At 39.9% G+C, this 12719-nt stretch overlaps 1 protein-coding gene across 4 annotated transcripts in view; it reads right to left on the bottom strand.

Moving 5' to 3' along the window:
- The window catches only part of ANO4 (anoctamin 4), a 394030-nt gene that overhangs the window by 224579 nt on the left and 156732 nt on the right, over positions 1-12719 (bottom strand). For all 4 annotated transcript variants that reach the window (XM_055236694.2, XM_055236693.2, XM_055236695.2 and 1 more), the window contains exon 2: positions 6703-6897. In XM_055236694.2, the coding sequence (XP_055092669.1) occupies positions 6703-6757 (55 nt within the window). In that variant the 5' untranslated portion in view covers positions 6758-6897. The remainder of the gene's footprint in view (positions 1-6702; positions 6898-12719) is intronic.

The raw sequence follows: 12719 nt of genomic DNA, 5'->3' as shown, positions 1-12719 counted from the left end.
TTTTAAATAAAAAGTTTCTAATTGTAACTTAATATATTTTTTCTTAATTATAATTCTAGGCTAGAGGATTGGCTTTATTTATATTTTCAACCAATACTCGACATATGTAGGGTTTAAGGATCTATGATAAAATGATGGGTAGATAAGTAAAGTGATGTATTTTCGTTTTGTTTTGTTTTTGTTTTTTTGAGATGGAGTTTTGCTCTTGTTGCCCAGGCTGGAGTGCAGTGGCGCAATCTTGGCACACGGCAACCTCCGCCTCCCGAGTTCAAGTGATTCTCCTGCCTCAGCCTCCCGAGTAGCTGGGATTACAGGCATGCACCACCACGTCTGGCTAATTTTGTATTTTTAGTAGAGAGAGGGTTGCTCCATGTTGGTCAGGCTGGTCTTGAACTCCTGACCTCAGCTGATTCACCCACCTAGGCCTCCCAAAGTGCTGGGATTACAGGCGTGAGCCACCGTACCCATCCAAGTGATGTGTTTTTAAGGTGAGGGAAAAGACTTGAGATTTTAAGTCACAATGTGGGCTGAATTAGCCCATGTTGATAAAACACCATTAGGACATATCTTAATAACATTTATTTAATTGTATTATAGTAATATCAACACAGGATATCAATTAAAGGAAAGGACAGACTGAATCTACACTGCCTGCATTTGACTTTAATGGAATACTCAATTCTGGGCACTGCATTTTCAAAGAGATAGCAATGAAACAAGAATGTTTCTAAGAGCGGAGACGGTACAATGGTAAAGAAGTTGAATATCATGTCATTCAAGGAAGCACTGAAGACACTAGGAAATGTTTCACCTGGAAAATTGCTAGGGATGAGTTTCTTAAACAACTGAAGGATTGTCATATGAAAGAAGAGTTAAGATTTACGCCATATGACTTCAGAATGCTAACCTATATCTGGTGAGTAGAACAGATTTTGACAAACAACATATAATCATTTATTAAGAATCTACTAGGGACAACGCATGATGTTAGGAGTGACGGAAGATACAAAGATGAACTGAGGAGAGTTCCTACCTTCTGGTAGAACTATAAGACCATAGAAACAGATGGACTTTGATAGGGCTTCTAAGTTCTGTGGAAGCGTGGGGAAGTAGGGGAATAATTCTGACTATAAGATCTAGAAAGCTTCTTGGAGGAAGCGGAATTTGAGTTACATTTTGAGGAATGAGAAGGGCTAGTAGACATTTATTAGGGGAAGGGATATTCCAAAATGAGAGAGGAGCTTGAGCAATGGCAAAGAAATGGAAGAGTAAAAGCCTACTTGAGAAATACTAAAAAGCCTGTGGATGCCTGAAGCTGAATAACATGGATAATGACAGTGTAAAATGAGATAAGCCTGGAAAAGTAGGGAGAGGCTAAATTGGAGAGGGCTTGAAAAGCTGGGCTCACAAGGCTGCACTTTCTTCTGGATAGCCATACAATTTTAAGAAGAAGAGGGCTGATACTAATTATCTTCCCTGGAGGAGAACCTTCGTGTCTGAGAGAACCACTGAAGACAATTGTCCAACATCTAAAACCTTCCACTAGGCTCTCCAGAATTCTCTGAACATCGTCAGTCTCTTCTCAGATTGCCCCATTCACCTTCTTGCTCTAAGGAAAACCTGGATCTTCCCAGTGGTCATGCTTCCCTGTGGCTCTTTCACTTAGAACTGTTTTTCTCCAATAGCCCTGGCACCAACGCATCTGAAGGAGGAGTAGATACCTTTCTTGAGTCTCAAATCCACCTTCAGACCATTCTTCTTCCCTCTTCCCCAAACACCTTTAGCCTTGAATCTCAAGTTGTTAATACTACATCATCTTCTACCCTTTATCTTTGTACCTGCTACCTGCCAGATCATGTTCCCTTATTTCTCAATAAAGTTAATGCCTGGCTTATCATTCTTCCCAAAACTACTCAATTCTTGACTCAACCATTTTCACATCTTGGCCTCTCAGTCCCTAGGAATTTTTTCATTCAATGATCTTGTCTTCTACCCTTTATAGTTCCTTATTTTGTACCTTGGCCTAAACCTTGTCATTACCAGTAACAGCATCTTGTGTTGATATTACTATAATAAAATTAAATAAATATTAAGATATGTGCCACAATATTAGTGCCACGCATTCCATTCTCTTACCACCTCTCTTATCCTTCCAGATCCTCCTTCTATTACCCTAACCCCCACACTGTTTTGAACCCTCTGGGAACTTCAACTGATTGATACTACCAACTTTTCACTGTACCTCCTTCCCTTGATGTCTTGTACCCTCTTTACCAAATCACAAAATGAATCACTATCATCAGTCCCTTCCATGCACCTTCGATTCCCTTTCTCTCTTTCCTACTTCCTTGGCAAAACCACACTGCTGTTCAAATCCAACTCACCACCAACTCTATGTCTTTACTCATGTAGCTACACAAAATTAAAAACTACACAATGATGATAACTAGTACTACTTTAGTTTCATGACTATGAATCTCAAATCCCCTTTAATGTGAGTTGGCAAACATATTTCCCCTCTCCATATCTTCCTTTCTCTCTCTCTTTCTCCCTGTGGCTCCATTCTCATTCTCAGAGATGACCTTGCTTCTCACATTAAATATAAAGCTGACAACATAGGAAAAGAACTTATTAGACCCTCAGAACACCTGCCAATATCTACATACTCCTCCTTCCCACCAGTTATCACAGATAAACTATCCATGGTCCTATTGTGCATAGCTCTCACCCTCTCACTGATGCCCACATCACAAATTCTCCCCTCTCTTGAACACCATAAATTATCGGGTGGAGAGCTGCTATTTTTAAAAGAAACTCTTGACCTTACTTCTCCTCCAGCTGCTGCCCTATTTCTTCACTACACTTCACAGCAAGACTGCTCAAAAAAGTTGCCTATATTCAGAGCATCTAATTTATATCCTCTCATCTCCCTTAAATCCACTTCAGTCAGGGTTTCATCCCTACCTCTCCACTAAAACGGCTTTTAGCAAAATCACCATTGACCTCCACTTTACTAAAACCAATGATTAATTCTCAGTCCTCATCTTATTTGACTTTCAATAACATTTAGCCTAGAAAACCATTCTTCTTTTCTTGATAAACTTTTGTAATTTCTGAGATGTGGCACTTCTGGGTTTTCTCCATCTTTGCTGGTGGTTCTTTCTTGGCCTTCTTTGCTCGTGGTTCATGTTCTCTTTGACCCTTTATTATTGGAGTGTCCCAGATCTCGGCCCTTGATGCTCTCTCTCTTCTCCATTTATACTTCCTCCCTTGGTCATCTCTTTCAATCTCATTTCTTTAAATAGCACTTATATGTCAACAACTGTTAGTTTTATATCTCTTTCACAGACCAATCATCTTTCAAACTCCAGACATGGAAGTCAAACTACCACCCACAAGATCTTGCCAGCTCTCAATATTATCACATCTATAATCAAACTTCTGAACTCAGCCCCACCTTTGCCCTCAAACCCACCAAATCTGCTTCTCTTGCAGCCTTCCCCTTCTCAGCTGATTTTACTCAGGCCAAAAAAACTTTTCAGTCATGCTTTGCTCTTCTTTCTCTCTTACCCTACATCAAATCCATTAGGATATTTTGTTGGCCCAGCTTTAAAATATATCCAGACTCTAAATTCTCACGATCACTTCTGCTGTTCCTAGTCAGAGCTACCATCATTTCTCCACTGGATCATTCTGGAGGCCTCCTATCTGACCTTTCTCCTTTTATCCTCTCCTCCTATAATTTATTCTCCCCATTGTCTGTATTACATCCTGTTAAAATATAAGTCAAATTATGGAACTGTTCTGCTCAAAACACTGTAAGAGCTTCCTTTCACATAGGGCTCAAAGTCCTTACAATGGCCTATAAGGTCCTACTCGATCTAGTCCCTATGACCTCACTGAGATGATTCCCCACCTAACTCACTCCACTCCAAGTTGAGGAGCCTCCATACTGTTCTTCAAACTGCCAGACCCACTCTTACCCTACAACCTGTCCACTAACTGTCCCACTGCTGGAATGAAGTTGCTCAGACAACCACATGGCTGTCTCACAAACTTCTAGTCAGTGATTACACATCTTCATGACTCAGCCTACCCTGATCACCATGTTTAATATTGCAACATGCTGCCCTCTTCCCCTACTTTTTCTTTTATCCATAATACTTATCCTTTCCCTAAACAGTATATATTATATATAGCTTATATATAACTATAATATAGATTACACAGTTGGTCTATTTAATATATTTATTTATTATCTCTTGCAGCTACTGTGTAAACTCCCCAAGGGCAGGGACTTTTGTCTGCTTTGTTTACTGATGTAAATCAGGTACTTGTTGAAAGAAAGGCAGGCAGAAAAATTCAGAAACTATTGTAGTAGTCTAAAACACAGCTAATGAAGGTTTCGTTCGGTCCTACCCTACAAATATTTATTGGGAGTACAAAGATAAATAATCCAGAATCCCTTCCCTTAAAGACCTTTTGGTGGACAGATAGACAAGTAATTTCAACATGTTCAAAGATAACAGGGCAAAACCAGGGCACACTGGGAAGAAAGAACAGCAGGAACAAAGGTTGGGAGGCATGAAACAGCATCATGTATTTAGAGAAGTGAAAGCACATTGATATACTCAGATGTGATGGTCTATTTGATGAGCCAACTTGGCCAGGCTACAGTCTCCAGTTATTCAATGAACACTAATCCAGTGCTGCTGTGAAGGTGTTTTGGAGATGCAATTAAAGTTCATAGTCAGTTGACTTTATGTAAAGGAGATTCTCCTTGATAATCTAGGTCAGTTGAAAAGCCTTAAAAGCAGAGCTGAAGCTTTTAAGAGCTGTGCCCAAGAGTTCCAGCCTGCCCTTGCAGATAGCCTGACCTATAAATTCAGACTTGCCTAGCCATCTCCCACAATGAAAGCCAACTCTTTGTAATTAGTCTCTAGTACATACTTTCTACTGGTTTTGCTTTTCTGATTGAACCCTGATTGATGCATTATAGTAATAAAGCTTAAGGAAGAAGACAGAAAAAAATGAAGGGTGAAAGCAGTAGCGGCCAGATCACAAAAGGCATTTGTTTTTAACATGCTAAGAGGTTTGAACTGGACCCTGTAATTGGTAGAACAAGCACAGTAACTGATCAGGGGTACAGATGAATCATTCTGGATTTGGTACGTACTGGGAAAGGAGGCAAGAGGAGGAGAGAGATGCTGAAGAAACTAGGAAAGTTACATGCAAGAGAAGTAAGAGGAGAACCCTAAGATTGTCATGAAAGCCAAGGGAACAGTGTTTGGGAAATAAGTGGGTTGTCCACCTTGGTCTGGTGCATCAGGAAAGTCTGGCAAGCATCTACTACATTGTGATAAAAGGAGGTCACTGAGGGCCTCAAAAACAGCCTGGATGCAATGGAGGAGCTAGAAACCAGATTATGTTGATTGCTCTCGACAGAACAGAGCAATCAAAAGCAAATTATTATTTTCAGAAGTTTGGCTTGGAAGGGAGGAGGAAAAAGTGGCAGAAAAGGGAAAAGGGTACAGTGTTAAATGATCAGAATGGTAGAAGCTTGAGCCTTTTCATAGACTGAGGGTAAACAGCTAGCAGTGTGGAAGGGTGAAAGAGATGAAAACAAGAGGACACATTCTCCTGAGGAAGCGTCAGAAGAGGTGAAAGGTGACCATGGCTAAAGGACATGGGTAAGGGCTTGGTCAAAGACAGTGGGAGGCCCCTCATCTTCTGAAAAGTAGAAGAAAGTAGGGAATGATGCATAAAGAGCAATACATTTGAAGAGAGAGGATAAGGGACCTCCAGTAATTCATGCCCAATGGCCCTGGTGTTTCTCGATGGGTTAGCAAACAAGGTTACATGCTAAGAGAGAGAAGATGGTGTGACATGAGCAGATATGGAGGTTGGCTTCAGTAGCGGCTGTGTGGCCATCCACTAGGACATTACAGAGAGGAATCAGGATCCGGTGAGAGTTGTTCTAAATGACTTATGAATTCTCTTGCAATTTGATGTTTCTATAAAGTCACTTTGCAGGAACATTGCCTTGGTCACTGATATTTCCTTGAACCCAAAACAATGCCTAGCATGTGGCTGGCACTCAATAAATATTTGTTCAATGAATGAATGAATACTTAAATGGGCTTTCCTCTCAAATAAGCACATAAAATGTTTTTACTTCTTTTAATGTGGAATCATTTTAATATTTTAAAGAGATCACAGATGCTTCCCAGAAGACTTAAAGCAATATAATATAATGACTCCAGTCTTCTCTCCTGATCTCAGGAGGATGTGGACAAGCCAACACAGATAACCTAGGTTTCAAAGTGGGTGTTTTTTGGCTTGAATTTTTTCCTGACCAATCTTAGAGCAAATTATCAGGAAAATGACCAAATCTCTATTTTGTTTTATTATATAATGAGCTTTCCTGAACTGAGCAAGAGTTTATGCACTCTGATTTTCATTTAGATTCTACCACTGTGTACATAGCCTCAACCTTCTCTGAACCATCAAGCTGTCTCCCCTCTTATTTGTCTTGGTGATATTTACCATTGACTGAGGTGAACAGAAGGGGAAATAAAACAAGACTCCTAACAAAAGCAAGCTTAGCTGAAAGTATGGCATAATTACATAATAAAAATATAATGCAGGCTGTGGTCAGGTTTTTGCTGAAATGGGTCCCCGTTGAACTTCCCCGTGCATCACCTGGGTGGAAGACTTTGGTTTTTCCATTAGTGATTCCAGAAGAGCTCGCCTCCATTTTTATTGACCTTCTGCTTGGTGGGAGTGAGGAATGCCTGACCACAGGCAGGCGACGACGTGACGCTGGGCGGCTTGCCACACTTCGCCGTTGATGGATTTGCAAACGCTTTTCAGCCCCATGAATAGATAAACTTAAACCTGGAATGAGAAATGGCACCATTAGACTGAAGAAGTCACTTCAGAATGGCTAAAAGGCTGTTACGTTCTCATATGAAGTCCAGAGAACAGAAGCAACCATGTTTCAAATTCTTAAGGTATGCATCACTCAAAAGTAGACATCCTTAGTTACCAAGACAAGACTTTTATGAACCAGGATCCAATCAGTCAAATCTGAAAATTCTTATAAAAATTCTTTCCAAAATGCTGGGAAAATATGCACATATTTGACATGCTGTTGCCAAAGCAGTAGGGCTTAGGAACTACTGTTGGGGTACCTGGAATTTGAACAAAAATCAATAACTTTCTCCACAAGATTAACAGATAGGCCAAAGTTGTTGGCTAAACTCACATTTATACTCTTGATAACCTTAGAATTATATGCATCTTGAGAACTATTTTATTTGGAAATATTTCAAACATACCAAATGCAAAATGAATAGTATAATGAACTCCATGTACTCATCAACCAGTGCCAACAAATATCAATATTTTTCCAATCTTTTTCCATTGACCCCACTCCCTTTGTTGTTGGTTTGCTTTTTAGATGCTGGAGTATTTAAAGCAAATTTCAGACATCATGTCAATCTCCTCAAAAGTAGTATTGATTACATCAGCTTACATAGATTACATCATTAATATGGACTCCATCTACTGATGCATATCAACTGTATGAAGAAACTGAGTTCAATGTGTATTTTTTAAAAACACTCATTGATCACCATTGGACGTTCCTAAGATACCAATTTGTTACTCAGAAAATTAATAAAGGGAATAAAGCAAGCATTTATCCTGCCTTTCCTTTACTAGCCATTTTTTATTAGTTGATGAGGGAAAATTCTTCACTACAGAAGAATCCTTGCTAAGAAATACCAATAAAAAAGAGAATTAAAAATTATTTTGGATTTTTTGGTTTTTTGTCCCTGAGATGGTTTGCTGAGAATGATTGTTTCCAGCTTCATCCATGTCCCTACAAAGGACATGAACTCATCCTTTTTTACGGCTGCATAGTATTCTATGGTGTATATGTGCCACATTTTCTTGATCCAGTCTATCATTGATGGACAGAAAAAACTAAACACTGCATGTTCTCACTCATAGGTGGGAATTGAACAATGAGAACACTTGGACACAGGAAGGGGAACATCACACACTGGGGCCTGTCATGGGGTGGGGGGAGTGGGGAGGGATAGCATTAGGAGATATACCTAATGTAAATGACGAGATAATGGGTGCAGCACACCAACATGGCACATGTATACATATGTAACAAACCTGCATGTTGTGCACATGTACCCTAGAACTTAAGGTATAATATAAATAAATAAATAAATAAATAAATAAATAAATAAATAAATAAATAAAAAGAGAAAGAAGGAGGGAGGGTGGGAGAGGGAGAGACAGAGAAGGAAGTAGGGAGAAAAGAAAGGAGGGAAGGAGAGACAGAGAGAAAGGCTGGAAGTAGGCTGGATGTTACTATTCCTGACACCTGTAATATTAGTATTTCTGGGCTTGAAATTCTTTTTTATGCAAATCCTTCTTTCTTTCTGAGTGAGAACTGTACTTTTTAATAAAAATTGTGTAACTGTAAGGATTACATTAGATAGTACATGTGAAACATTTAGAAAAGTAGCCCCAGGTATGTCTTAAGTATTGGAATCAGAGTGCCTAGGTTTGACTCATAACCTCTTCCTTTACTGGCTAGCTATTTCTAGGCAAGTTCATTAGCCTCTGATTCTCAGGTTTCTTTATATGTAAATGGGATATAAAACAGTATCTACCTTATAATGTTGTTGTATGCATTAAAATGGATGTTGAAACATAAAAAAAAGGAATGTAAAAAATTATTTTAGAGCTACAATAAGAAGTCTACTAAAAACCCAGAAACAGGGAAAATAACAAGTCTGCTAAGAGGTAAACTGCAAAATCACCAATCATAGGTCATGTCAAAGGTAAGAAGGGTCACCTTAAATTTTCCCAGGGGAAAAAGAGGATATGACCTGGGCCAATGTGTAAACTCTAGCAAATCTTAAGGAAGGATGACTCAAATCAGATTAGGGCTTGTTAAGCCAGGAAATCATTAAAACAAACAGTGTAACAAATATAGGCTGCACTCATCTAAGAAACAGACTAAGTTCAAGAATTCCAATTGTACCGCCAGACAGTCCTGACATGTATGATTTTACTCTCCTTTATCCATTTAACTGCCCTCATTCCAACAGTGCTCACCAGATAACCTATGGATTAGGATTGGGCTTCCAGTACAGGAAGAGAGTTTTCACACTAGTGTTCTTGTCTACCTGGCAGCTAGGGTTCTTAGTGTGAGCTAACAGATGGACATCCTGGGCTTTCACACATCTACCTCCACATGAATTGCTTGGTATGAGTCTGCCCCCAAGATGTTGTTTCTAAGCCCACAATGCTGTGAGCCTAAGCCTTGGTCTCAGGAGATTCACCCAGGTTAGGACTGTCACGCTGGGTGACCCCTTGGGAGATAGGCTGGCAGGCTGCCCCCAGGCACTCTGATGCTCAGGTGCCTAGGCAAGTATGAGCCTTCTACTCCCAGAGGTCTCTTTCTATAAGTAGGACAGACACCACAGCATCAACCACATATGCATCATCCACATCATGGTGGAGTGAGTGGTTTTCTTCCACTCCACCATGCTCTGTGCCACTGGTGCATGTTCCCTGTTTCCACAGAGGTACAAACTGAACCACCTGTAGACCCATCAAGACTCCAGAAGAATGCAAACAGCTTTGTGGGTGACAGATGAAGGGAAGGGGAGAGACATTTTAAGTCAACATCAGATGATACATGCACTCGCAGTCTGCAAATATGAAATAGACTGCTCTCCTGAAAAAAATTACTTCTTTTCCTTTTTGCAGAGGCTTATTGGGCTGAGGAGAACAGGATTCTGACTCAGCACAGCACTTTCAGCTTTTATATAACTTTTCTGAAGGAAGCACAAAATGACGTAAATGAGAATAGAAATTGTATCATGGAAATAAATGGCATAGGTACTTGAAATTATGTTTTTAAAATATAATAATGTAGATCATAGCAAAAAATGTTAAAAATAAAAAATAATTCAAGAATATTACCAGGAGAAGATAGGTATGAGGAAAGTGGGTATGTTACATGGAAATTTGGAAGGAATCTTTAATGCCTGAGAAAAATCCATGTTCTTCCTCTAGGAATTAAGGGTCCTCAAAGTACAGATAAAGGGCCTAGCCTAAAAGAACTCTCCTCACACAAGGGCTAAGTCAATGGGAGAAAGAGAGATTTGTAAATAAATAGCTAGTATGCAAGATAGAAAATATACTCTGGGCATTTGAAAATGTTAACATTTATGGAACATTCTGAAGTCACATCTTTAGAAATGAATTGTCAGCCAATAAATTACATCATCCAATTTGTTCTTAGTCTAAAAAAAAATTGTTGACACTATCTATTAAATGTCAGGCACCACACTAGATATTGATCATTATCCCATTAATGTATCATCACAACCATAAGAGCCTGAGAATTGGTATCTATGTTTTACAAATGGGAAATCTGAGGCTTGAGAAGTTACTTGACCAAGGTCATACAACAAAGTTATTAACTGATATTTTAACCTTGCCTTTTTCCACTATACCATGCAGTCTAATGGATTCAATACCAATATAAACACTCATTGTTTTAAGCCTGCAGTGGTTCTGAATAGTAACTTAACAGAAATCTATCCTGGGTGGGGGATAGATTGGAAGCACAGAATGTTGAGAGTCCTTTGGCCTAAGCTCTTAAAGAACCGTCTGTTTCTCCCCTTTCCCACGCTTGGCCCATGGCATCATCCAGGCTGAAATGTCCTCCTGATTCTTGATCAGCTGTGAAAGACCTTAGTAAGAACTATCTAGAGCTGTACCTCCCCCTTGACACATTTCAGTTCCTCTGACCCACTCCAGTCTCTAATCTTGCAATTAGCCCTTATCATGTAATGCCCTTGAACTCTCATTCATCTGCCACTACATGGATGGTCCATTTCTCAAACGTTCAAGAGTCTCTAATGACAAAGGTCATACTGTGCAGTTTTCTGATTCCTTCTTCATCTCTGAACAAAGTACTTTCCATAGGGCAGGTGTGGGGCGATGATCCCCCTTCAGTCCCTTTTCCCTCTGCACTTTGCACACTACATGGTGCAGATATCTTGGGCATAGACGGCACAGTGCCAAAAGCCAGTCAAGGAAATAACACTGAGCATGCTTAACTGTGCAGCAAATTTTTCATTTAGTGCTTCCTGTTTTATTGTATCCTCACTGTCTTTCCTACGCTCCCTGAGTTCAGAAACTTAGCTGCCTCCCTCAGCCTCATCAGATAGCTTCCTCTCCAACTCAGCTGAGAAGATGGGGTCCAGGTGATGTAAAGTTCCTAATCTTCCTCCTTTCAACCTCAAATAATCATTACAAAAATATCTTTTCCTCTTGAGACACATAATCTACCCTACTTGATAAAAGACCCAAAGTCAGAACCTTGGGAAACACACACGTTGGGGGATAAGGTGAGGTTAGTACAAAGTAGTGGCTAAAATGTGGATGCTGTAGCCAGAATTCTGGGTTCAAATCTTGGCCACACCATTTACTACCTATGTTACTTTATGCATTTATTTAAATTTTTGCCTCAGTTTTTTCACCTGTAAAATGGGGTAACAATAATTCATACCTGATAGGGTTTTGTAAGAATTGAGTTTATATCTGCAGAGTGCTTATGGCAATGTCCAGCATAACGGGTACTCAGTACAAGTTAGCTGCCATCATTAGCTTCTATCATACCAATGATTCTCCTCAATCTTCATTTTTACCCATTAGGCTCTAGACTCTAGCGTTTATACCATTGCCTCTGCTCATCTGTTTTTAAACTCTTGCTTTGGCTTTCATTTTCATGACACTTAAGCTTCTTGCTACCTCCCCTTACTTTTTTAAACTCTTTCTGTTCCTACTCCCAAAGGTGGATATATTAGTTCCCAAAGCCCGATTTAACAAATTACCACAACCATGATGGGTTCAAACAGGATTTTATCATCTCACAGTTCTGAAGGCCAGGTGTCTCACACCATGGTGTTGGCAGGGCTCTGTGTCACTGCTGTATGTTCCCTGTTTCCACAGAAATGCAAGCTGAACACCTATAGGCCCATCAAGACTCCAGAAAGGTAGACAGAAGCTCTGGGGAGAATCCATTCCTTGCCTCCTTCAGCTTCTCATGGGCGCCAGCATTCCTTGGTGTTCCTCGCCTTGTGACAACATCACTCCAATCTCTGTGATTATATCACCTTCTCAGTGTTTGTGTCTAATCTCCCTCTGCCTCTCTAAGGACGCTGGTTGTGACATTTATGGATCACCTGGATAATTGAGGATAATCTCCGTATCTCAAGATCGCTAACTAAATCACATATGCAAAGACTCTTTTCAAACAAGGTAACACTTGCAGGTTCTGGGAATTAGAATGTGGACAGATATTTGGGAGCCATTATCAGCCCACCACAGTGGGCATTTTCCAAAGTTTTGATTTTGGCCTTTTCTTCTCTCCATCCTGTCCATCTTTGGGGATCTTATGCACTCCATATCTCCATCTGTAATCTCTGTGTGATCAGCTCCCCATGTCATGCCTCCCACTTTACTCTGTCTCCTAAACATCAAGCCTATGTTTCCTACTAGGTCTGAGTTTTGTCTCGAGACACTTGATGAGTACATGGGAACACAATAAATGACTAATATTTTAATAAATAAAAATTAAAGGCCAGGCACAGTGGCTGATGCCTATAATCCCA

Source organism: Symphalangus syndactylus, chromosome 13 (genome assembly GCF_028878055.3).
Source record: "Symphalangus syndactylus isolate Jambi chromosome 13, NHGRI_mSymSyn1-v2.1_pri, whole genome shotgun sequence".
Lineage (NCBI taxonomy): Eukaryota > Metazoa > Chordata > Mammalia > Primates > Hylobatidae > Symphalangus > Symphalangus syndactylus.
The sequence above is the reverse complement of the archived record's forward strand: the minus strand, read 5'-3'. Positions and strand labels throughout refer to the sequence as shown.